This window comes from Macrosteles quadrilineatus, unplaced genomic scaffold (assembly GCF_028750875.1).
Source record: "Macrosteles quadrilineatus isolate MER2022 unplaced genomic scaffold, UCM_ALF_1.0 Scaffold_2__2_contigs__length_208266976, whole genome shotgun sequence".
NCBI classification, from domain to species: domain Eukaryota; kingdom Metazoa; phylum Arthropoda; class Insecta; order Hemiptera; family Cicadellidae; genus Macrosteles; species Macrosteles quadrilineatus.
The window spans coordinates 178458895-178486688 of NW_026542595.1; the positions used below are offsets into that span (position 1 = coordinate 178458895).

The following is a 27794-nucleotide window of genomic DNA, read 5'->3' on the forward strand; positions in this document are numbered from 1 at the left end:
TTTACTAATGATAACGATCATGACTAATTGTATGCTAATGAAAAGGTTTATCTGTAAAACGCAAGCATTGAAACGGGATTTTAATGGGACAAAGAGCTAAATCATCAAGTCACAATGCCATAATTGCCTAGTTCTGGCCGCCCATATCTCCATGTCACTCGTGCATGAGATCACGTACGTGCAGACATCTCCCGCCAAATGTGCGACATTCTAGAAACTGTCATCACATCAATATCTGGCGGGAAACAATCGATCGATTATCCGTCTCGGGTCAACGGCGTGATTGTTTATTGTCATGTCGAACCGTATTTATTGAAATTGTTGAGCGACAATATTCTCGTAGGAGTCGCGTAAATCTGGGTACAGGCCTACGTGTGTTGAGTGGTAGTGGGCTCGGGCCACTAATGAGCCACTGCTACTGACTTTATAGGCCCGTCAGCGGCCGATGAGCCTACGACAGACGCTACATTGGTTTTGGACGGCTGTAAAGCATCGGGTTTATTCGTTGACAGCAGTTTGCTTCAAAGTGTGACAATATGTGACGACTTCCTTTGAGAACCCAGTGATAAACGAGCTTTGCAAATATGTTCTTTATTGTTCAAATTAAGATCCAAATTATCGACTTGGCAAGCTAATAATGCGTCATCATCGTTGTACAAGATAGAAGTATATTCAAGTACTGCAAAGTTACAAGAGAAATACAGAAACAATCCAAAGCTTCATTCTATGCACTAACACGATTGAACTATAAATGTTAATGATCAGAAAGACAAATGTTCCACTTCGATGATTTAGTGTTCGATTAACGCACATACTACAAAGGCAAATGACAAGTCGGATAAAATATTAACAAAATTAACATTTGTAATAGTTGCACTGAAACGTCACTTTACAAGTTCATATAAATTTAATGGCAACGAAGTTGCCAACAGTTTGCAGAAATCAGAAATGTATTGAACACCCACACGAATGGTTCGGTGAAGGTTGTGTTGCTGTTGTGTGTGCCTCATATCATTGTGATTGTGTGTTGTGTGTTGCTGGCATATCATTTGTGCCAGGTCGTGAACAAGGCAAGGTATCGCTGTCAACTCCCAGTAGGTATTGGGAATAGCTCTCAAACTCACTCGAGGTTTTGACGACCTTCGATGTCAAATACTCGTTGATTTGTTCCAGTAAAAACTTTATAAAAATCCACAATAGGTGCTGACCGAACAATGTCTACGATGACAGCGCAGTCGGTAGTTATCATGACCTTTGAACACTTCAAGTGTTGGAGCGTGGAAAAAGAAAACTTGGATGAAAAGTCAAAGTGCATACACAGAGCCTCTTCTATACAAGACCGGGAGGGTCTTCCTACTTGAGCTCCAGATTTGTATAATTCCTAAGAGGAGGAGCAAACACAAGTTAAAATATTCTATTGGAGAGGAGAGGATGACTGGGGCTTTATAGCTACTTCAGACCAGACCTCAAAGTCAACATTCCGCAGTGCTACAATGCCCGTCTGACAGAGCAACGTTCGGCCGACAACTTCACATCTATAGAGCGTATTGGAGGTGTCTGAAAACGGACGTGAGCTGAAATCTATGCTTCATTTCCAAACATTGTGCGAACAGTGTATTTTGTTGTTATGATGATCGATTAATGCAGATTATCATTTTACCAACCATCAACCTGGATATTTTTAGAGTACTAATTTGTGGTGGTAGCATATTAAACTCTACAACTAAACTCCACTAAAATAAGAACATCATAAAGTGACGGTAATTGCTGGGAAGTTCCAAATTAAACTTCCTGGTTCTAAATAGTTCAAGAGTTCAAGGAAGCAGCCAAATATTTGACGAGCAATGGTCAGGCCTTGAAGATAACATGTTGAACTACCACTCTCGACATCTTAATGTTGGAAATCGAAGATGGAAAACAATGGTTGGTTAAATCGCAAGGATAGATCAATTGAACCTTCAGTACTCAGTAGTTATGATGGCTCCGGGTATCTGACCATCACCCAAGACCCGAGGGCGGCAACCGGCGGCCTCAGAGGAGTCGGTAGTCGTCCGTCTTGTTTATACTTGTGTACAACCGTGGTCGAGAAGAATACCGGTTGACATGTGTCAGAAGCAGCGGAGCGGACAGCAGATACGGTGCGCCGTCGCTACAATTAATGAACTCCTTTCCAAAATATGACGCAAATTAACGATTCCGATGCGGAGCCTGGAAGGGTGAAACATTTAAATAAATAAGTGGGCGGCGGCGTGTCCCGAGTGTCCGTGTCCGAGCATTCGTCTCGGCATGTCACGGCGACGGCGAGCCCCGAGCGACACCAACTAACCGCAAATTCGATCACCGATTGAGGCATCGCGTTCCGTTCGTTCGCATTCCGCGTTCCTCAGTTCCTCATCTATGCTAATACACCGGTGCAGCTCGACGATTCGTCATTCAAAAATCCTCCAATAAGTCATGAGTCGTTCCCGTGACGCTGAAATATCGGTATGAGCCGACATACGTCTTGTCCAACGTTTAATTTGTCTCGGCTGTGGTTTTGTAGTTCTCCGGCCAAAATGCATTTTTCTTTGTTGAGTGGTTTGACCTCAGATATGTTGATCGGTGTACGCTATGTATAACACTCTGAGAGTGAATTATATTTGTACGAGCATTAGTAAATATTACGGTCGTTTCTAAGGTTCCCAAACACTTAACTGACAGTTGGTCAGTCCCTTTATTTACTCTTAAGATGAGAGTTATGCACTAGAGACGATCGAAGACTGATGCATTATAGAAACATTGGATTAGCAAAATGACATACGATCAATTAGACTTTGACTTAATTACTTGGAAAACGAAGTGAAGAATGAAGACGTTGACATAAGTGAGGAACTGACCCTGAAACTTAGCAAATATTTAGCTTCCGACCCTGTTTTGGCCAGCACCAGCTGCCCTCAGATAGATTCTCATTCGTGCAGTGTAGAACATGAAAACTTCAATTCGCCAAATTTGTCAATGAAGGGCGACAGTACATGTACTATCAATGATATAAGTATAATTTATAGGTATCGGCAATAAGTATAAATGCTAACATTTTTTTCATTGGAACTTTCGTCCCATTTCAATGTTTCTAAGAGTCGCGTATTTCCAAAATCATCTACACACCGTGATGTCAAGTAAGAATTCCAAGCATGACATGACTCGTATGACATATTTCAAATATACCTACGACTGCATGTCATTATCAAGTATGCTATAAAACTCAACGCTTGCCATAAACCCACTCACAGACCGGCGACGGCGAGTCAAGTCCATCCTCATTCAAATACAATGTTTGAATCGGACTCAGTCGCTTTGCAAGTTGCCACTGCACTGACGGACTAGATGTACAGATAAGTCTGTGACTGGCGCGGTTAAACGTATGTAAATGGTAAGGCAGACATATCCGCCTATTAGGCCGCCTCACCGCATTGGCTGCCGCTCCTCATTTTCTTATTGGTTATTAAAATCATTTTGGCCAATTAGAGTGCCGATCAGCCCATTGATTATGTTTACACGGGATCTGATAAGTTATTTTATAGAGTCGCAAGAGTTCTGGACGCCATCTTGCCCCTTCTTCGGCCATTTTATTCTTCTTTACAAGAAATTACATTGTAAATTGGTAGGAGATGGATGCAGGAGCAGGTATTTGTAGAAACGCCTAGACTGTTCAAGTAGAACGAATACTAGATAGGCGAGGCCTATATTAAGATAACCGCAGCCTACTCATATTGAAAAACTAAAATACAATTGAACCCAAGCTTCGCAAAGGGTTTCGAATTTTATGATGACACGTTTGCAAGTTACAACAGTTCGAAAGTGCAATTACGTTTTTACAGACACTTGGGATTTCAGATCGTGAAAATATTTATTACATCTCTTCAAATCTATTTCATTTTCAAGTTCAGATTCCCGCAAAAGGATGGCTTGTCGTCAAGGACATCTAGAAGATACGCAATTTGGTGGATCAATTAGTCACTAAATGCATTTTGATCATATTATAATAGCAATTCCCCACAGACGAAACATACTATCAAAAACGATTCCTAAAAACCACCAAAAGAAATTGATACTAAAAGCTTAGCCTGCCAATGAAGATCATAGTGACGATTCCCTCAATCAGAAGACTACTATGCGATAGTGCCTCCTGGGGGCTGTGCTGCTATGCATGAAGACAAGAAACAGATCCAGACAAATTTGCAAAGTCTTACCTTGGTTGGTACAGAATCGTTCTACTTCTAGCTCTAGGACATTTGATCGTCCCGATTTGACGTCCCATTCCTGCTTCCAATGTGGTCTAAATGCTCAATGTATTGGAAAACCATTCGATTTCTATCCATACACTCTCCAAAATGGTATTTGGAATTCTGTTTCTTATAGTGACATTTGTTGTTCGTTAAATTTTCAAAGAAATAAGATCAAATACAAAACAAAAAGAATGAACAAGCTAATTGGAATTTTACGTTTTCTCAATATAAATATTCGACCATCAAATCCATAATTAGTTGAGAGAGGAATGCCACTCGGACGAAGCATTTCGTGGGTAAAAATGTGAAGAATCCGACCACGTAGGAGGAAAGGGCGGCACCGGAAGTCGTCACGATTGGGGGCTAATCAATTAGCAGGCGCATTTCCGGTAAAAATGGTGGCTCCCGTGGAAAATTAGCATATAGTACAATAGAACATACTGGTACAAGTGGCAGACAGCGATGGCGGACTGGCCCCTCCCAGCAATTTGAGGACGGCCTCCATTGGCCTACGTGGGTCTGGGTACTCATAGTCGACGATTATTTCTCACCGATATACAAATATCCCCCTCCAAGACCGGCGGCGACGAGAGGCAAGAGGAAGCAGAGGCGTCCGGGGTCTGGAGGTGACGAACAGGGAAGGGAAGGGAAATCACTCCCTGGGGTTGTATTTCACGCATCCAAGGACAAATTCAACATAACACAATTCCCGACAACAATGGAACATACATGCAATGACACTGGACAATGGAGCTGTTATGTTTGTGCATGTTAAGTTGCGGCGGAGATAGCAGATGATTGGTCTGTGTTGTGATTCAAATACAGTAATCGAATGAATTACGAATGCGAGCCCGAGCTGAGATTGACTGAATGTACAGTGCAGGGTATTATCACTTATTGGGAAACTGAAAGAAATTATTCATTATACATTAAAGTGGTTGATGGCGTTTTAAGATTAACACAATTAAGAAGCAATACATTTTATTTTACCATCATTATAAACGAAGCTGTTGATGGAACATTATCGAACACTCGAACTGTTGAAAAAATCTCGCCAAAAGGTTCAAACTTCCATTAACTAATATTTCCAAATCTTCAAAATTCATAGCGTGGATCGTTTGGGTGATTAAATTATGAGGACCAGGATATGACAAAGGCGCGCGTTGACAAGTGGTGATGTCATGGCCAAACCTCCAAGTCAAGTGATTAATATTAAAGTTGTTTCACGGGCGCTTGTTTACAGAATTTTGAATAATTATGAACCATCGGTGTTTTGATTCGCATGAATAATACAATGCTTTCGCCTGACCACTGAAGATGATGTCAAGTTTACAAAGAGTGTGTTAAAATATGCTTTAAACACTTGGAAGTTTAGTTCATTTGCTTTTGAAAATTCCTCAGAATGTATAAACGTTATACAAACTCTCACAAATATTTGTTGATTTATTGTTGATTACGTGGTAGAAAGATGTTTCGCTGCTAATCATTAATAGAAAGCGTTTTAGAGACCCTACATAAGTATAGGTGGACCAACTCTCAAGTAGATTTCCTGTGTGATGCCGTGCGAACTAATTGGCGAGCTGTTGTTGATTGATCTCTAGCCTATACAGGGGTTGGTGCAACGATGCAAATATGTCATCTTATCTGCCAAATTAAAACTGGCCAGTTGACAATTTATCGGTTAGAGTATGTTTATATGAGTATTGACATTTTAAACTATCGAGGGTTTGATCAAACAATGATGTGCTCCGATTCCGATTCCTCAACAACAACCAGCTGAGTTCAAACAAGAAACCTTCAGACCGTCAAATCTTACATAAATAGTTGAATCCGATTATTACGAATTTAAGAGGCACTTACGAAATCAAATACCAACACTATTGAATGATTTCCAGTTAACACAAGAGCAGCTGGAGAGCCTCCAGTAGCGCCGTCTCCAGCCCAGCCAAGCTACAGCTGGTACAGGTAATGACTGCGACATGGCTCGACAGTTATTGTTCCGTTTGGATTCGGTAATGATTCAACTGCTAATCAACGGCTATTCGTTTCTTTGGAATATCTAATAAGCGGTCTGCAAGGAAGTGACGAGTCTTGCAGCGATCACGACTCTTCTCCTTCGTCCTGCAGAGTGCAGCATGTGTCAAGGCCAAGCACTTGGGTTAGAAGATTGCATTGCAGATGCACTGGTTCACATGATCTCGGCCGGAATCTGTTGATGATCCTAAATTCTTCTTTGGAAATTGGTTGATTTGGATATGATAGATTGTGTATCAAAAGGTATAACATATTTGTAAACCAACTGAGTCTCGTAAAGAAAACATCCTGAATATACGATCAAACATTCAAGATGAAAATTGAAAAAATACCATTCCTCGAACATTGCATTGCGCCGTTTGTTTGTACAACTACTACCAAACTATTGATGGAGTATGAACACTTAAGACCTTAACCTTCAGATAAATTATCAGCTTAATAGAATCTAAATGCCTTAGCAAATCAACCTTGACAAGCCGTTGCAATGGTCAACGTTGATGCATAAATAGCAATGCAACGGAACACAGTATTATATAGGCTAGAACTTGACAAATAACAGGCGTGACAGGTGCTATTATGACAGCCACTGCAGGGTATGGCAGATACATGCGCTTGTGGTGCATTGGACACGCCCCTCTTGTAATTGTGGACTTGATGTTTTACTTGAGAAACTAATCCCAGCAGCCAACTTAATATGTGAACGATTTTTATGTAGGCAAGGTTTCAGGGATATACAACATGGTTATGCCGTTTAAAAGTCTACGCGAGTATTTCTAGCATTGACGCATGAAGTTTGCTTATTCTTTAGACAATTTAGTTTGGAGAAAGATATTTTAAGAATAAGTTGTCAGTTTTGTTTGAATGTCTACTCCCATTTGAACCGCTAACTTCACACTTTGCTAAATAGACCCTAAATAAGCCGATATTTTAAACAGTCACTGTTGCTCTTTTCATTTTTCATCATGGTTGCAAATACCAATCCCTTCAAAGTGTTGTACATAATGAGTCTAAACGCCCATCAAAACTGGATACTGATCAAGAATAATACTCATTAGTATATTTTCACCTAGAGCTACACAGTTCAGTAGTGGCTTCAAATATATGGTAGCATCAAAGGCGATTTGCAACTATTAGATCGCGATATGACCAAGTTATGCATTCGAGATGTTCTTTCAACTTTTAAACATCGCTAGTTGGATAGCAGGCCAATGACCAATACTGTACTATTTAAGCTGCAAAACTGATAGCAATTCATCACCAGATCAGAGGATCAGTGAGGAATTGTTCGCTTATGAAACAATCTTGTCTTTTTCTTTTCTCTCTCCCTCGTACGTAGCAGGTGGCTGGGTGGCTGGTCCCGTATTTGTCCAGTGGTCACGCTAGCCAAGCATTACCTCTGCACAAGTGTTCCTTGGTCTCCAACTGTGACACGTTCACCAGTTTAATTGTCGACCACGAGTGTGCTTGTGTGTGTGCGTGCGTGCGTCCACCACAATGTAAGCGGGAACAATAGACTTGTATTAATGACACTTTGTACCTCCAGCTCCCGATTAGACATACTACGGCTGGCAAAGACTCGCTTTGCTACTTTTGCTGAAAAGGTTTGCTCAGGTTGAATCGAGTCAAGATTTTGAATTAGTTTTAGACCAGACATTTTCAGGTTAAATGTTTTTCTATCGCAGCTAAATCGTTAACCGAGCCTGCAGGCAAATAGGAACTGATCTGAAGGCGCACATCGACTACAAATACGTTATCTCCAGGACAACCCGGTGCTGGTCCAAAAAGTATCCGGGTACAAAATTTTGGGCGATTAAAGTTTACGAGGGCAAGTAAGAAGGAGGGGTCGCCCGCGGGACTGAGGCACAGATTGAGATCGCGACATAACACGCTTGTGGGAGGGTTGGCACAATACAGATCACGATAATCCAGGCTAAAACTGTGAAAAAATAGTCCGCCCGGCGAGCTCTTATCTTTACGACAATGCAAATGATGTAAAACGGTCGCGCGGATACTGCGGAAAATTATAATATTGTATAATAAAAGTGGGACATGTCCGTACGGCAGTAGATCGAATCTCGCATTCCACCCTAGGGCCCGGCGCTGGGCCGTGTAAAGCCGCTTTTTGTTCCTCTTTATTATATACTAGAGGCGCATTAACGCGCGATCTCCGTCAGATATTCCAGTATCCAGTTTATTAATTATACACCGCTGTCCGCTTATTACGGCATTGTCTTTGCCCGGGAATGTAGCGATGTCGATTGTTTTATTGCCGCTAATCGATCATTAACGGGCCTCTTCTGATTTATTCGGCTGTTTGAATTAATTAACTGATTATAAATTAAATTCGGATTGTTATCAGAGTTCTGACGATTATCGCTTCTTTAGAGGTTTCGGTGGGATTTATTTATTGCCGGTTAAAAAAGCGGTACTGGGATTGTGTTTGACTCGATCTAGTCGAGAACGTCGATGAGTCAACACACAGTAACGAAATTTAATTGGTTTTTAGTAAACTATTTTAATACTCTACAGCTCCTAGCACTTTCTTCTTCCTACATAAATATTTACTATAGGTCGGCCGCTTAGAAAACGACCTCCTCCAGCATTGGTTTAGAATTAGCACGCAGGTCGTTTTCTAAGCGGCCGAACTATACCTATTAGGGGACATACGACTGATTTTGTTCTGATTAGATTGTGAAACAATGAGGTGAATCGTCGGAGTAGGTGTGAATCGACGAAGGCACCTCCTAAGTATAGACCTACCTCAAAGTCCAAGATAATGTTCAAATTTGGGTTTCTCTTGATCGGTTCAAAGGTGAGTCGTTTTCCCACCGCTTTGCCGGATCACCGGGTGATTCACCGGATCATCAGGTCACATCCGGTCTCGCGCCAACCCGCAATTTGCCAATCATCTGGGCATAAATTACTCATAAATTAATTAACATGATGTAGATGACGCATCCACGCATAACTCCCCGCCTTCTTGTGTGGGTGGAAAGGTGTTTGAAAGCAATAATTTCCAGTAATTTTAAGTTCATTGTTGATGATCAAGAAAAGGCACACACTTACAGTTTCTTTCAGGTGTTATCAAGTATGTCCTACCAGCACTCTCACTTGAAGATATAAACGGTCAAGTAAAAGTGTTGAAGCATTACCGAGGAATGGGTTCAGTGCGCGAATTTCCAATAGAAGGCATCACTGGACAATGGGCCAAGAAGTGCCGCATCATCTAACATAATGGTCGGGATAACCGCACCATTCACTGCTACGGGACTGAGGACCGAGCGTCGCTGATATGTTGTAACAGTGACTGCCGCAGTGGCCAGGGACTGATCATATAATCAAACTGCATTTAAATGGAACGGAGATGATTTAATATATGAACAATATTTTCTAGTACGATGATACTTTCTTTTCAAACTGATAACATTGGAAAACAATTTTGTCGATATTCATTGCCATTTAAATTTATGCAACAGCTAGCTATTTGTTGAATGATAAACATATTATTTTAATACGTAGTATATTTTAGGTTTCTGATTATAATGTTTAAGTAAAGTAATGGCATCATAGCTTTTCTGAGTATAACATCAACATAAATGTATTTGTATTTGTAATGGATAGTAATTTTTTGGCTCACACTTTGTCTAATGAGAATCTTCAGCTTCAAATGAGGAAATTATCAAATATTGGTTTACGTAGAATGCACGGCAATGTTCTACATCCCCAATCACGCCCTGGCTAGCGACGCCGCGCATGCGCAGGACCCGCGCCGCGCCACTAGTCACTACGCGCTGCGCTGTAAACATCGGCGCACTGCGCGATATGCAAGCCACCGTGTTTACACAGATCTGGAGATAAGGCAGCGGAATGCCGGTGAGGACCGATGTTTTTGTCTCGGTCAGTACGACCACGGCGAAATGACGAGATCGGATCGGGTTTAAAACATTAGTTTTCATGTCACATCAAAATACCTGGCCGGCTTTGGCGAAATAAAAACAGGAACGCCGAGAATCCCCGAAACCTGCCCGCGAATGCCGCGGCTTTTTCTCCCGGCCCCGTTGACCGGTTCGCTCCGTTTTTTCGTCGTTTAAGACTGTCCGAATTATAAATTCGAGGAACTAATGGCGAAAACATGACAACTTTTTGAGTTATACACCCTATTAGCGGGCCTTAACGATTCGACAAAATTTGTGCAAAAATATACGCGCCGTCGGTTATGGTGCGCAAGAAGCGAGGGAATGCCGACTGTTTGAAGTAAGGCCGCTTAATCGGCACAATAAGAACAGTCCGGTCAGGCTGTTTGTGTTTAAAATATTTTATCAAAGGTTTCGACATAGTAATTACAATGTTGCTGGTTGACTACATTCAACGCGGAATGTCTCTTCTGCAGGGCGCGGGAGTGATCAACAGCAGCGGTGGTAGCGACGGTGACGTTATAAGACAACTTTGTATAAGCGGAAACTTGTCGAAAACGTCCAAAAACTGGTGTGCCAAAGCCCTCGAGTAAATTCAATCTTGAATCAATTGATCAATTCAATGCAATCTAAACCTCTCCCCATTTGACCTCTCCGGCAGAAACTTGTTTCAGCTTCTTGAGTGGACCCGATTTTTAAAATACTTTTTCGAATGCATTAATCCTTTTCGACAATAATTAACAAGAGGCAGCAGAATCTGAAATCCAATTGATACAAATATAATGTACTTCATGATGCTTATGTTAACCAAATATTTTTTAATAACCTATACCTTTTATGAAGTTCTTGATAAGCATTCCTACAACTCTGTAAGTTAAACTATTAAACCGACGCATTTCAAACAACGATGCATTAACATGTCTTGTATAAAGAATTAGCATCTCTCGATTTACGCTAAATATATAACAAGAGCTGGTGGAATGCGCCTAGGGCTCGCTGCGCACTCGTAAAGTCCCTGGACATCGGACTATCTATTAGCCCATAAAATAAGATCCTGCCAGCAATCTTTCTGCGAATTTATATTTAACTGCTGGTCGCATGCATAACGCCATGCATGTTCGGGTTATGGCCGGACATATCCTTCTCAAATCGATAATATTGTTAACCATCTGGAGTTTACTGCCTTCGCATGCACGCCTCACAACTAGAAATAACGGTTCGGTAAGTGCCGTGAATAAATTTTAGTAGGTAAGATCCGTTTTGTGGTTAAATGCGATGGGGATGTATACAAATCCACATACTCAAATCTCCAATCTTGTCAAATCCTGTCAGATCTTTCCTTCTGAAACTCCAAGGTCTATAGTGGCAATAAATAACGAATATTTGTTGAGCCCACGCATCATAAACAAACGAGCGCACAACATTTAATTCCGTGCAGAGGAAAGTAAAAATGCAGCCGGCATGCATCCCGACATGCGACGTCGTTTATTAATATTCATTAACATATTTGTTGCCCTTATTACTCTCATTTAAGGCAGCAGAAAGAGCGCCGTCCATTAAATTAGTTGTGAAATAGTCGCGAACCGTCATCACTCAAGCCAGGTGCTCGTTAATGCAAAAATCTGTCCCATTTGTACAGCGACTTACAAAATGGCGGCGTTTTAATTGTTTTTCACACCGCCAGGAATTTCCGCTTCGGGAGTAAATTAAGATAGAGAAACTGTTGATGTTGGTGATTAGAATGTATAACGGAAAAAAACTACCCATTGAAGGATCTTGTAGACTAAGCAAATTTATCGTAGGTAGGTTAAAGTTATTATTCAATAAAGTTGATTGTACAAGACTTTTTTTACACTTAAGTGGCAACAATTTTAAGACAATATTTGATATAAGTAAGAGATAAGTGTACATAAAGATTTTCGAGTAAAAAAATCAAATGGATTGTATACATTGTACAATATGTCATCCCACTATTGAGCCACCTATCAATGACGAGGGGAAGCCAGAAGTATTTGGCCCTCTACGATGAATCGCCTCTACAATATTCCTCGTACATATTTCCAATTTACATTTCAATTTTTGCACCACGTCAACCCACAAACCCTGGTTACATAAACTAAAACCAACCCAGCTCTTTATCACACTCCCGGGGGTGAACACAGAACACCCAGCGGTGCGATCCGTCGGAGTGTTTATTGTGCGCATAGTTTGCCCACTCAGTCCCACTCGGTTTGTAAAGTTAGTCACCGGATCGTAAAGTTTTTTCAGCCGAGGAAATAAAGTAATCGCCGTTTTATTACGGCTTTCCGTGAAGTGGCTGCAGCGCCAACTTAAAGCGCCGCCAAGTCGTACAATTTAATGTTTAATTACAGATAAAGTATGTCCGTATAGCCGCGGGTCTCGTAATTGCGGGTAACTTTATATATAGTGCGATTTACGGGTCGAGGAGCATTTCTTTATCGTTCCCTGCAGGCGTAGTTCCATTCATCGGCCGGCTAGACATCTTTTTCCTGGCGAGGGACACGAGCGCGTGTGTGTGTGTGTGTGTGTGCGTGTTGGTGTGTGTGAGCGTGCTGCGTGCTCGCGTGACGACCCAGACGCATGTGAAAAGACCTGTCTCGGCGTCCGCAGAGCTGCATGTGTTTAACCTTCAGTGAAATTTATAATTACAGTATCAGAGTTTGGGATGGGGGTTGTAGCAGTCACCATTGCAAAATATTTTGTAAACCCCAGTAGGTAACTACTGTTATAAAATATTTCGTTTTGTACAGCCCACATAAAAAAAAACACTTTCTACAGAGGAATTTTCTTAGGAAAAGCAATTATTAACAACATTGTAGCATACAGTAGTGACTTTTCAATGGACAGAATTAGAGGTATAAAATGTATTTTTTACAATGGTAAACTTCAATGATAATTCTTAATTTCAGATTTTAGCACAATAGAAACTGTTGAAAATGTGTGAATCAAAAACGTCCAATCAACTCAACCCAAAAATGTACATTTTTCATCCCAAAGTGCGTAAGATATTGCAAGAAAAAGAAGTGCATTGCCCAACCAGGTCGGTAGTACGGGTGCGTCATCCATTGATGTAAATGCGCATAGTTTTCTCGCTGATTGTATTCAAATGAGGCGAGTAAGTCTGTGCAGTCAAGCAACAAACACCCCATTGACAGAAGGGCCACATTTTAATTTAATTGGGTGCAATGCCATAAGGCGCAGTCTCAGTACGCAGTGAAGACGCAGCACGCATACGTGGAGACAACGCATGCTCAAGGACAGTAGCCGCGCGGATGGGCTATAAATAAGAAGGGCTTAGCATAAGCACGCAGATATGGCATTGGGTCGCCCTGATTGCCCCATTGAGCAATTCTCTTTCCTATTGTGCCTTGTAGCAGTTAACACGTTATTGCTGGTCTGTTGGAAAGTGTTTACTGATTGGTTTTGAGTTTCCGTTTACGTTTACGAGACAACTGGCATTTCTACTTATTGCTCTTTGTTTAGTGTCAGACATTTGCTATCACTTGCATTTTCCTATCGGTAGCCACAGGTTATTGAATGAAATAACCAGAGTTTTTAAAGTGGAGTATTTGTTACTAATCGTTTCAATTTTCTAGGCTCTCAAGCTTTGCAGAAGATACTATCGTGTAAAAGAGTATCTGAAACATTACTGCAGATCAATCTGCAGCACTTATTTGTATGAACGATACATCTTTTTGCATTGGTTACAATTGTACTGTAATGCATCGGTAAGACCACCCACTGCTTTGCCAACTGTTATTGCATTTTGAAGGTTAGTACTCATAAAAAATATATGTGACGAAATAAAAAACATAAATAATTGAAACCCCAATTAAAAATTTGACTTATCGTGGCTTAGATATAGGTAAGCTATCATAAAATTAAGTCTAGGAGTAAAAGTAAACGCAAACTAAAAGTTTGAACTGTTTCCCATAGACATTTACAGCCTGTTAGAGTTTAAAGAGTACTGTCAGCATTTTAATTTAGAGAATATCTTCATTGACCGTTAAGAACGCGGCATTTTTAAAATCCTCATCGCTCCGACAGTCCCGGATAGCCCGGGTGTTAGAGGCCGGAGAAGGCGTCACCATGTATCACTACTTAGTATCGTGTTACCGGATTTGATCCGGTATCAACTGTCCAAGAACGCGCTACAAAGAAAAGTGCATGAGACAGCCTTTTTCCTAGGGAATGTTATTTCTCTATTTGGTCTGACAATTTCAGTCTTATATTGCATCAAGGAAATGGGGTTTCTTATTTCGACAGGTCTTGCAAGTTAAACAAACAACCACCAATCATAAGTCAAGAGGGCGAAGATTACCAAGACCACTCTGTAGACTAAAAACCCAAAATACTTCCTTTTCTCCTACATATCCAAATCCATCGCTGCATTTACTGACCAGACCAGAGCAAATATGTCGGAGGCAACAGACTGATTTACATCCTTAGAAGATCAAACTCTTTCCCTTTCTCTTCTATTCCATCCTCTCGCCCACCGACCGGACCAGAAGCGACCAGATAGACCAACCTCCTCGGAGGACCCAATTGTCATCTTTCTCGACCCGAATTCTATTCCATCCCACATCCACCGACAGGATCAAATGTGTCCGGATGGCCTAAAATCCCCTGAGAACCCAATTATTTCAAATTTTCTAAACCAACTTCTATTCCATTCCATCCACTGAACCAGGTACCGCCGGATGGATTAACGACCTCAAGGACCCAATTCTCTCCAACCCTCCATCCCCTGACCAGATCCGGTGAGACGAAGCATACCGGATCACCGGATTGATATACCCGGCGAACGCCCCGAGCAGACACAAATCACGTGACCGTTAGTGATTTATACAAATAGCAATCTAATTGTAGCCCCGGCTCTGCTGTTGGCGCACGATTACCCCGGGAAACTAGATCGGTTAAATCCAGCTAAATGATATTATTACACTGCGGCAGAGCTCATCAATTATGTGTAACGATGAATTCTACTTCCATACACGCTTTTTCTACCAGGAGATTCATGATCGGCGGACTCGCTTGTGGCGGTTGGTGCAACCGAGCCTGGTGGAACGGGCTGCTTTTGTTAAGATTTGTTCGAAAATGTTCAAAGGGCAGTTTTTTATAATGGAGATTTTAATTGCTTTAAAGTGTGATGTAATAATGGTATTTATGTGGATTAGCAACTTTTATCGTAACAGCACAAATTATTAGATACGAGCATACGCTGTGAAACATCTTCTTCCCTTTGTCCCAAAATTAACCTTAATAGTGTAGACTAAAGAATCCGTTACATTTAATGCTAGTCATTTCCCATGGAAATTCCATAGACTAGAGGTTCGGTACCGATAAGCAACCATGTTGCATAAGATTTATGGCTTTTTGTGGAACAATTTGTATAAAAGTGGGACTGTCACGCCGCGACTATCTGATCTCGCGACTCTCCTTTCACTGCGACGGGAGTCCAGCGTCCAGGGCCGAGGCTCTAACAAGGGAGAGAAGTACAAACTGAAGAGGATTTTGAATGTTTAAATAAAGGAAAGTCGTTCAATATGGGTACAGCGTCTTTTTGAATACTAACTGGCATCATGAAAAGAGAAATCTGAGCAGTTCATTGAGGCACTCTATGTATTTGCGTCAAGGCTCTAAACTTTGCATCAGTCAGGATGAACGCTGAAATTGAAACCCAACCAAATAAACGCAATATGTGACAGAAGTGCTCCATTAAAGTGCACTTCTTCAAAACCACCAGACGATCCCACAGACAGTCTTTATCAGCGGACTGAAACAAAGTGCATTGTCGGTTGTGAGAAATTTCAGCAGAGAAGTAGATGGATGTAAGCAGCAGCCATTCAACTAGATGCATTTGTTGGTATCTGGAAGAGTATCGGTGGACACGAAAAATCAATTAATTACCGAGCAATTAGAGATTGGAAGCATTCCACCGATACGAGGACGAGACCACACGCTTAAAAACTGGAATTAATCTTGGCGATTGCAAATAAAAGACGCGGCTGGGGCGAGAGCAGTAGCATACTCCGGGCGGGAGAGAATGCCACCAGCAATGGGCGATAACTCCGGTAGTGGGCAAATAATGGATCCAGGGATATGTCAGTCGTGTCTGGGATACGATTTACTAAGTGTTGTCTGGTGAGAACGAACCGAGGCTGTATTGCCCACCAGCATTTTAGTGACTTAATTCTGAGACACAGGTGTGTTTTATTCCTACCCCTCGGCCAAAACCAAATGAACAGTAACAGCATTTGCTGCAAAAGTTCAATATCAACAATATTTGGAAGGATTTAAGTCTAGTGATAGAGAACAATGATTTTGGGAAAATTAAATTACTACATAGCTTTTTTCCTTGCAACCCCTCTTCATGAATAAAATACAGAACCATCGAAAAGGTTCTCCCAGAAAATTGTGTACAAAAGTAAAACAAGGATACTTTTTTACGCCTCCAAAAAAAAGCTATAGAGAATCCGGTACTTACGTATTAAACGGAGGCCACATTTTGTCAGCGCGCTGCGGCGGTTATGTTAGGTTGGGTTATCATAATAGAAAGTATAACTCGTCTGGTATCGTTCGATTCATAACGAAGCGAGGAAAGTCCTACACACATAATATTTACGATAACCCAACCTAACATAACCGCCGCAGCGCGCTGACAAAATGTGGCCTCCGTTTAATACGTAAGTACCGAGAATCCAATCAATAGTCAATTAACGCAGTTCCCACTAGAAGGTTTTAATAAATAACTGAGTATTACAGATAAAACTAGTTCTGAACAAATTAACAAATACCCAACAATATAACAAATTAGAACAAAGAAAACATGAAAAGTTGGCTGTGAACAAGTTTGCCACAACCGCGCGTCTCTTGAGTCGGAGGATAACGCGGCTTGACGAGGGAGCAGTGATAAATTGACCGCTGTCAAGACTCTCTCAGTCCTCAAATTAATTATTTAACACAATGGGGATATTCAAACAGAGACCATGGCACAGAACATTACTGGCATACATTTGAATACGCTTAAGTCTGTGGTCTGCGGCTACGATGGAAATGGGTCAAAATAAATCAACTTTATGAGTTGCGGAAATAGCTTCACTTGTCAACGCAGTAATAAGGAACACAGTTGACAGCGGCGGTGGTTTGAATAGGATTTATTTTACACTTTACAGTAAGCGATAAATATAATAAGACTTAATCGTATAATTATCTTAATATGCGTTCCTTATCCAGGTATATAATAGTAACGACGAGCTATTGAATAGTACCTGGATAATAAAAAGTACTAAAACATAGTAACTGACGAATGGTTTAAAAATGTTAGCTACGTAAACATTCTACATTTGAAAATATTAATATAAAATAAACAGAAGTAGCATTGCGTCTAAGAAGTAAATATGAAATAACAAATTAGTTATTCCTTTGATTACCGGTAAACTAAGCTCTTTAGTGTAATGAAACAATGTCACAGCTAACAATCTGTTTGTATGACACCATTTCAGCCTGTTTCAATGCATCCAAAATAAGTTAATCGACTCAAATTTGAATCCGGTTAAACAACGCATTATTTACGACACAAACGGCAATCAAGAACTAAACATACCATGAAATCATTGTCAACTACACATAACGACCTAAAATGTCGGTGTAAACTACAAAATAGACGCCGAGTGGACTTACATAGCCGATAATGCGATAAGTGACGGATGTAATAAAAAATAATGAGTGAGCCGGGCCGTATTCGAACGCAACGCGCTGCGCATCCAAACAGCTCGGCGCATGCGTGAGGTTTACGCATCTCTAGAGCTATATATCGCGCATAAGGCGGGGGGAGGGGAGAGGGGGTGTGAGTTTTGAATTTCACAACAGTCCCGACGAGAAGCGAGGCCGTAACTCATACTTGTTAACCGGCCGGACTTTTTTATTTTATAGTGTCCAGTGAGAAATACGTTAAATCGTAAAAAATACTAACTGACTCGTGGCTCACTGTAAATTATCGAATAAATTTCGTCATAGTCGCGGCCCGCCAATTACCACGGCGAGGAAATTATAAATATTCCGTAACGGCTGAGGATTTGGACCTCGACACCTTCAGACTCAGGCTCAAGACGCGGTTGTGGCTTAATATGTAAAACTGACAGCTGGAGACGTCCTCGTGTACTAATTACGTGTTTGTGGTAATTATTAACTAATTATATAGAACACAAATTCAAAACTCAATACTTAATTGCTTCAAACCCGTACATTTTGAATTGTTTGATCAAGATCTACAGTACCTATTGGTCGTTAGCACCTCCATCTGTATCTGTAACATAACTTCACCATTGCTGCACACCGATCCCTATTTACTTCTCGTATCTCAAAACTATCGTCGACTCCGGGCCGACAAATTCTCATTAAAAACCATTTCTACGATCATTAATCAAAATGAAATGCGGCCTCTCAAATAACAATGACAGAAGGGTAAACCCTCACGACGAACGAGGACAGGCGAGCATTAAAAAGTGTTTAATAACGATTCTAGCGCTGGCATTAATGCGCAAGTTGAAAACTCCGACCGGCCTCCAGCTTGGCATTACTCACAAACCAAAACATATATTGAGATCAATTTGTTACGGGCTGGCCGCACGATCCCTTGAGGTGGCGCGCCGACACATGGTCGACAATCCGGTTGGAACCACGGACTACATTGTCTTGGACCATGGTACCTCAACACTTAAGTTGAGTTGCGCGATTAATTGATTCACCAAAACATGGATTGTTGTTTTTCATTTTAAGATAGGTTTGTAATGCATTTTTAACGATGACCTCTTCTTAATTTTTCCTGGACAACAATTATAGCTTTTCAAACAGTATTACACACTCATTATAATGTTTGCATCCTGTTTTAACATACGCAAAGCCTAATTTATGGATCTCATAAGCCTGCACATTAGTATTCAACATTTATAAATTATCATAATTTGATATAATCTTCTACTATTTATACCAACAATTCCCAAAAAATAGTGTGACCACCACCGAGAAACCAAGCATGTAAACCAAAAGACTCACCGGTATCCATGGCGACGAGCGTGAGTATGTACTCAGGTTGAACCTCCCTATCTAGAGCCCTCAGCAGCGTGATCTCTCCCGAAGAAGCGTTGATGCGGAAGAGATCAGCATCCCCTTCCTTGAGGAAGTAACGCACTTGTCCGTTGAAAGGCGGAGTATCTGCATCATAGGCTCGTACCGTCAACACGTAACCGTTTGGGGACGGGACTACGTTTTCCATGATATAAGCGATGTACGGCGAGTCCAAAAATGTCGGAGGGTTGTCGTTGATGTCGATAATCGAGATGGAAATGTTAGCACTGTCGTGTCTCACTGATTCATCCGAGTTTCCGGCACAATCTTCAGCGCGAACGGTCAGCACGTAGCGGCTCTTGCGTTCGAAGTTGAGGTTCTTGGCGACACGAACGACTCCCGTGTCCTCGCTGATGCTGAAGTCGCGGTTGTCGTCACCGGCCACGATGGCGTATCGGACACGACCGTTGAGACCCTCGTCCACATCGGTGGCGGACACCTGCAACGATACATTTTGTTACACAAAGACAACCACAAATTGAAAATATTACATCATAATTCTAAATGTTGTGTTCACACATGGTAAAGCTGAGGGCAACCAAAAGCCCAAAAGTTATATAATAAGAGACTCCCAAAATAATCTGTAAGATTTATTGTACTTTTGCATATTTATAGAATAACCTAAACTAGATTGAAAGCAATTATCACCTGTAACACAGATGCTCCGATGCTAGCATTCTCAGCAACAGAAGCCGAGTACTGCTTGGGATCAAACACCGGGCTGTTGTCATTCTCGTCTAGCAGCTTGATGAAGATGTTGGTCCTGGAGAACCTGGGAGGGTCACCTCTGTCCTTGGCCTTGATCTCTAGCGTGTAGTTCGCCCGGGTCTCTCGGTCCAGCCGCCCAGTAACCCTGAGGAGGCCGTCCACAGGTCCCAGAGAGAAGACCCCTGTCACCGCTGGATCGCGGCTGAGAGAGTACTCGATGTAGCTGTTCCTTCCTTCGTCTTTGTCGATCGCCTTGACTGCCAGGACCACGGTGTTGACCGGGATGTTCTCCATCACCGAGGTCTCGTTTGGAGTGATGAACTCGGGTGACATGTCATTCACGTCCTTCAGCACGATGCTCACCTGGAGTAATGTTGGTGACATTTAGAACATTGCAAAGGTGAAATTATATACACAATACTAACATTCTTCATTTTCTCTAGTAAAATACTTTTCTGAAAAGAAAGAACGATTAATTAAGTGAAATATTTTGGTATTGACTGAATTTATAATATTCAGCTAGTAGCTTGAAAAAAATATGACATAAAAAGTATTGCTTTAGCATAAAGAGTTTAGCTGATTAATTGATTAAACAAATGATCGGTCCAATTAAAAGGGTAAAATTATTCGTACACTTCCCTTATATATGTCGACATTGAGAGTCCGAACAGATAAGAAGGACTAAGACTTCAAGTAAGAGAGTTCAATTTGACGGACAGCGAAAATTAACGATTTGGCACCACAGAAGAGAACGAGAAGAAAAAATGCATACTATAAAATACAGAATTGTTTATGCAATTTAAAAGACCGGGAAAATTTATGATGAAAACCCCGGATGCAATAGTTATAGTGTTCTTTGATTGCCCTACAATAAATGAAAAGTGGTATAAAGCAAAAGTTCTTTTAGGGAATCTCATAATTGAAAGTGTCTTCATAACCTCCTTCATATTCTTGCACCTCTGTGATTGGGAATTTAGTTACCGTACTAAAATGAAGAAAAGTGCGTGCAATGAATAAAGTATATTTTGATTTTATTTCACTTGATAAGTAGGCAATACTAAAACGATTTTGACGGAGTTCTGTAAAAACTCAGTTTAACTTATTTTCAACAAACGGTTTCGGTGTACGTACACAATGAATTCAACAACACAGACCTACGTTTAACATTTCCAGCCAATCCCTACACAGACGTGCATAATATCGTAGATGTTTCCCTTTCGACACAACCGTCCGCATAAATTTCACAGCACCGTTATCCTTGAAGACTGGAGGGACGTGGAGAGGCCGGGATGAATAGAAACATTTGAATCTCCAATAGTAGGAACAATAGGGAGGTATTTCGAAAGGTAAACATAGTTAGAGCGGTGTTGGCTTAAGCCTTGTTGGTCGATTGGACAACAGGACTGGGTAGGAGCTTGTTGACCGACAGGCTGTGTACTCGAGGTAGTCGCTCTCGCTAGCTGCCGTATCTCAACACAAGGTGATATGTGCTACAAAGATGTACTTAATGTTGCGGGATGTTTGGCAAAAAGTTATGTATGCAGGCCGATATAAATAGACATTGCTGTACCGTTAAACAAGGTGGGTATATTTTGACATTTTTGAGGATAGTTCGAAGAATATCTTTAGGACGTGTATTTTTTAGGTTAAAGAAGTTTATTTCATTTCCTTAATGTCAGGGTGGCGTATATGACTCCTAAACAGCATCAAATATGGTGGGAAATGTAGTAGAAAATGGTAGACAGATAAAAGAAATTTTACATAGACAAGTACGATGTACGGGTATTCTTGGAATCGTCGTATACCTTGAGATTTTGCACATGATCGATCTTTTTGTGCAACGAAAAAACCGACAGAATGTAAGTACAAACGTACTTTATAAATAACTTCATACACTGGTGGCTATGGACAGAAGAGAGGTGAAATGCCAGCAGATGTATGTAATGTGCACGAGAACCGTTTCGTATGTCTACAGCTTTGACACCCAATCGACCTCCTGACTTGACAACAGTCTCACAGTTAAACAGATTTCATTCTTTCAGACAACAGCCTCCCATTTTTTTCCACCTTTAAAATGATCTTTTCTGTATCCTTGCTCACCTGTACCGTGGAGGACAGTCTCGGCTGAGGAGACCTAGCTTGGTCTGTAGCAACGATCACCAAGTTGTACAAACTCTTGGTCTCCCTGTCCAACGACCTGCGAGTCAGTATGGTGCCGTTGTCCTTCCCAATGTCGAACATGTCATCGTCGTCACCGCTGGCGATGGTGTATTCCAGTCGACCGTTCTCTCCTGGAACAGAATCAAACATGAGCATTTTTGGTGAAGTCAATTTTCATCAGCAAAAGAATTGTTGAACCGAATGAATGCATCTGAAGAATAAAGGGACTATACTGAAAATTGGCTACAGAAGGAACCATTTAATCTTGAACAAACCATAATTAGTCTAATGATCAATTACAGGTAGATCTTGCTTCAATTTTGGTGAGAGTATAAAACTTTTCCATTCGGCCAGTCAAAAAATAACAATCCTGGCTATTTGTGATTTCGATTTGCAGTTAAACTGTCATTTTAATATGTTGTTCTAACAGTTGTTTCAATGGGAGTGAACTAAACCACTACCAGAAGCCTACAATATTGTTGATTTGGTATTTACCACTCATATTCGATGATATAAGGATATGTATAGACAAGAGATTTTTTTACATATGGAAACAAAACAATTGAAATTGTTACCCGAATGGCACCAAACGAACAGTGACTCGAACCAATAATCTACAAACTGTGTGAAAATCCAGCTTGGGAAAAGACGAAGATATTCAAATGCGCCAAAGTAAACACACTGCCTCGAGGATAGAGTCGGAGAGAGCTGGGAATCGTGCAAGTAAACAGAATCTCTCGAGCGGACAATAGTCTCCGTGTGCGGCAGCGGGGAATCGTCAGCGGTCAAGTAGCAAGTGAATCGATCAATCATCTATCAATCAATCGTTATTCAAATCGGCGGCAAGATGGCGGCGCCGTGGCGTGATGGCTGACTAGACTAACACGACCGCCATCATCCGAGCCGTGCAACTACCGGGTGATATCATTCAGCCTGTGCTTTCTGAAATTTGGAAATCTCGAAACTTGTTATGTCACCCTGCTTTACACCACACCAGTCATTTTCATAGACATGAAGATGGAGAGTACCACTCGACCTTTCGAATTGCATTTTGTCCTTGACGAAGAAGATATGTTTTGTCAACAACCAATTCTCGGTGAGATGACCACTAGTTCCAGTGACACACCGCGATTCGCGAACCACTATACGACGTCGTTCAACATTCATAACGCCCGAGTCTCCCGTATATTTCACCGACCGGTGTCGATGGTGCGAGCGAATTAATTGAGCCGAGGTCCTATCACACATCTAGCCATCCATTACAACACTGGTAGTTTGCCGATCGGAGGACCCCGATAATTACGTCATTCGGAGCACTATCGGCCGCGAATGCTCACTTATGGAATTATAGTCCGGCCGAACAATATTTATTGTCTTTGTTGAAGCGATCGCGAGGTCGGAGTTCGCGTAATAAATCGAGTTGCCGCAATACCGGGGAAATGTGGGAAAGAAGCTGGTGACATCGGCCTTCTTCAATCAGTCGGTCATACCGCGCGGGAATGTCGATCGCGATACTGGGTAGTGTGCGCTGTTGCAAGCGCGCTTGCGCTACTCGATTGTGGTTATTGTACTTGACAGTGGAGAGTGGACACTCCTACCACAGACTTAACATTACATACTCTATAGTCTGTGCTACTACACTAGAGGAAGTACGTGCAAGAAGGGGCCTTCGTAACTAAATCGTCAGGAACACACTGATACCCGACGAATGTGACTTCAATGTTCCAGCGAAGAATAAGAAAGAATACCTACTGTATAAAGTATACGCTTTCTCATAAATCGGCTATTTCGTTAGATAGGCCTAGGTAGGAATGTTTTACTCTCAGCTACAAAATCAATATCTTGAACGAGCTACCATAGGTTTTTAGGTTGATGGTACTGATAATCCTTAATGCAATTCTGTGTTTACCCTTTACACATTGCTTAGTCCGTTAAGAATTACAATTAAATAGCTGAGGTCATTTGATCCGATCTTTAAAAACGTGTGTACTGTACTGTATTTGGTTACACAATACCTAATACGTTTTTCGGTCTACAGGGTAAACGGAGTAATTAAAAGAAGTTTTAGTACCTATTTAATTGTGTAGTAAAATCCTTCGTCAACGTTGCGAACATCGTACTCTTCCACCTCGGCGCGGGTATGGCTCGAATACTAATAGAGTGCAAAGCTATGAGATAAAGCTTGCGATGGGCATCTCAGAGTCAGAGACGACGTGCAATATGCACCAAAGGTCAGTTGTAATTGAGTTAGAACCTGGTGATATACGCCAACGCGGCCGCGGCGCGGAGATACGACATCGCTGCGTATTGCGTATTCCGTCACCCGCGGCTACAAGCACAGCGTATAAATGCCGGGAATGTCCAACAGAAAAAAAACATGGAGTACTGTTATGAGTGGAAATATACGGGGGTATGTCATATTTGCAGTACTAAAGTGTATTACCATATTTTTCTGTTTTGGTGTTGGTGTGTTGCTTTGTTTTATAGTACTGTGACATATGAAAACTACGTCTTTATCTAAACTATTATAAAATTGAGGTGGTGTGTGACGTCTGTCTGTCTGGGTGGCTGTCACGACTAAAATACTAAAACAATATAGCCAAAACTAATCACAAAGATGGTCAATATATCTAGGAACGTCATAGGCCTATTCAAATCCTTGAGTTACCCTTGGGCTTCGCCTCGTGAATGTCCAAAGTTTTGAGATGACGTTTTCAAAAGTAACTATCGATTGGTTTCCATTTCAGAATGAGAAAACTATTATGTTTATCTTTAATCAATCTAAAACTTTATAGATTGTTTGTTCTAAATCTATGTAAATGATTATGAAACTGATTTTCTTTCCAGTTGCGGAACATGGGTACATCAGCTAGTTTAAAATCTATGTAAATTATGAAGAGATGATAAAGCATAGGAAAGGACTCTCAAGGGGAAAGTTTGACGAAAAATGTAATTTCGTCGTGTAGTAGTTTAATGGCTCTAATCAACGGTTGACTTGTGATAAGGTATTGCCAAGACAACAAGTAAATGTTAACACCGAGAAGAATATATGGACACAAGCTAGGTTTGTTATAATTAGGCCTATGATAATTTGCCAACGTTTGCACGACTTTAACATGTCAAACGTCGGATTAAAATGTCACACTGATTACGGCAATCAAATGACAAATACAAATCATAAATCAAGTATAAACTCCTTTGACAATCTACCAAGAAGCTTATTATTTATTCAAAGGTAATCTTTTCTTTCACTTCAGTGATCACGAGACATTAATCCTTCGCAGGACTAAAGGGGTTTATGGTTACGAAATGACGAATGATGACGTCACGATCGTGGGAGAGTACAAAATGGCGGCGATGTTTGTTCAACCGTTACAATTTCTTGATGTTTAGTTTGCATTTATTTTTATCCTGCTGGAATGTTGACTCTGGTTGCGAATCTGAGTGTTTTGGTACTTCGATAGAGAAAATCTTGCTGTATGACTTGTGTTTAGATTAAATGTTTTAAAAGGGTGTTAAGATACAAAATTATTAGTCTTCAATAAAATATTTTGGTACAATTGTTGTTAAAAGATAGCAGTCGTAGTAGTCGTATGGGGTACTTTGTTTTGGTACTACAAAGCTGTTAGGACTTTCTACTTTAAATTTAAAAATCTACCTTATTTTACAGTGAACAATACATTACCTTCAAACAGCAAACATTTGTTAAACGTCCCAATCAATAACAACCACACTATTGGATGTATGCAAAGGATATTTTAGCAATATTTTACTTAAGATTGAATATCCTCTCTTGAATTTATCCGTCAATCTCTTAACACGAATGCCCCCCCCAGCCCATTCATCCTAGGAGCTGTGTGGTCCAGGGCCGCCGGTTATGATACCATCTTATCACGGCCCACCTAATATTTCATGGGACACAATGGACATAAATAATTGTAATGTTTTCTTTTCATAAAAATAAAATACGCCGGCCGTGTTCATTTGTCTAGTTTCGCCAGCTATCGGCCGGCCCATCTGGCATGCCTGTGTCCACATTCCCTCTGCACAAACTGTTTACGGAATAGATCAGCCTAATTGGCGGCCTGAGACTCAGTCCAAATCCGGATTCGGCTTATTATTTACGACCCGGTCCAGCGGAGTATTCGGACGCGGTCGTCCGCATTTACATAGATCAAGTGGGTTTATTGTGAGAGTTTAATTCGTCAAACATTTTGATTGACTTTATCACCTTGTAGATAAGGAATGTTTACAGTGTTGGTTTTGTTGACGGAACGGACTGGGTTTGTAGTGGTTTGTCGGTCGCTCACTCTTACAATGTCAAACGTTTTAAGCTTGGGAAGCTGGGGAATTAAATATGTATATATGTAGTACACACTGTCTGAATCCTTAAGGTTACAAAATAATGCAGTTTCGTGTTGTCTCTGAGCTTCTAATCACTTTCTTTACGCGACAAGAGTTTTAAACTAAGGTTGTATGATAATCGATATATGAAAAATAAAAATATGATCCACGCCAGATCACATTGTGGTTTAAACCTCGATTGATAACTATAAAATGAAGCTTAGTACATCACTATCCACACAACACTCGACAGAAACCCCAACTACTGCAGGTAATAGGTACATCAACAATGACACAACATTATTTGCCAATCGCGACTACCTTTACGTACCGAAACGGTGATAAATCAATCCATCACAATTTGGTCCTTCGAGCCGGATGCAAAACAATGGCCGCGATAAGCCACTCACTTTCCCGACTAACAAGAAGTGCTGTGGACACAAACAAATTATAAAGTTATCTGGAATCCGAGGTGAAATAACGTTTGTAGTTGACGAGGAAGATTGTGATCTCTCGTCGGTACGCCGCTGCTTCAGGAGGGTAGACGAAGCTGTAATTTAAGCATTACGCCCCTTCATTAAGCGGTTAGATCGAGGGCTGTATTTACAATTCCGAATATAATTAGAGATCTCGATTCATGCTTTAAAGTAAGGCGGGGCTCGTCACCAGAAAGTCGATGAGATGAGTGGCTGCGTTCTTTCACGGGTGTGAACTTTCTGGTAGCCGCTTTTAGCTGGGCACTATAGATTTTCACTGTTTTTGAAAATCAGCTTTTATTAGTGTAATTTGTATCATTATATAATTAGCACTGTCTAGCTAGGGACCCTTTGTATCTGTTTAGGGGTGCTTGATCGAGTTAATGATTTTACCAAAAAGGGTGTCAATGCTATAAATTATTAAGAAAACCTTCGCAGTCTGTTTACGTGTTGCTCTCGAGGACTGCATTTCCAGTTCAAAGTTAACGAATTTGGCATTATACTTCACGTTCAATAAGTCACTGAAATAATGTATGGTAAGAATTAACAACACCTCGCCAACTTTGGGAGTTTACGTATCGTTACTTACAATTGCTTTGTTTTTTGTTCGCGTCAAAAAATTGAACCAAATTTTTTAATATTCATCTTCATTTGGCCACCCAATATTTATAACCAAATTTGGTTATAACCAAATGATAACCAATATTTGGTAACCAAATCTTTTTTTGAAGCGCCTTGTCGAT

The 27794-nt window shown here is 41.0% G+C and overlaps 1 protein-coding gene across 1 annotated transcript in view; it reads right to left on the reverse strand.

The window, feature by feature from the left end:
• The window catches only part of LOC128983945 (cadherin-related tumor suppressor-like), a 195398-nt gene that overhangs the window by 16553 nt on the left and 151051 nt on the right, over positions 1–27794 (reverse strand). The window contains exons 5-7 of the mRNA XM_054403221.1: positions 22172–22362; positions 20012–20434; positions 19292–19802 (exon numbers count right to left, since the gene is read on the reverse strand). Of these exons, the coding sequence (XP_054259196.1) occupies positions 19292–19802; positions 20012–20434; positions 22172–22362 (1125 nt within the window). The remainder of the gene's footprint in view (positions 1–19291; positions 19803–20011; positions 20435–22171; positions 22363–27794) is intronic.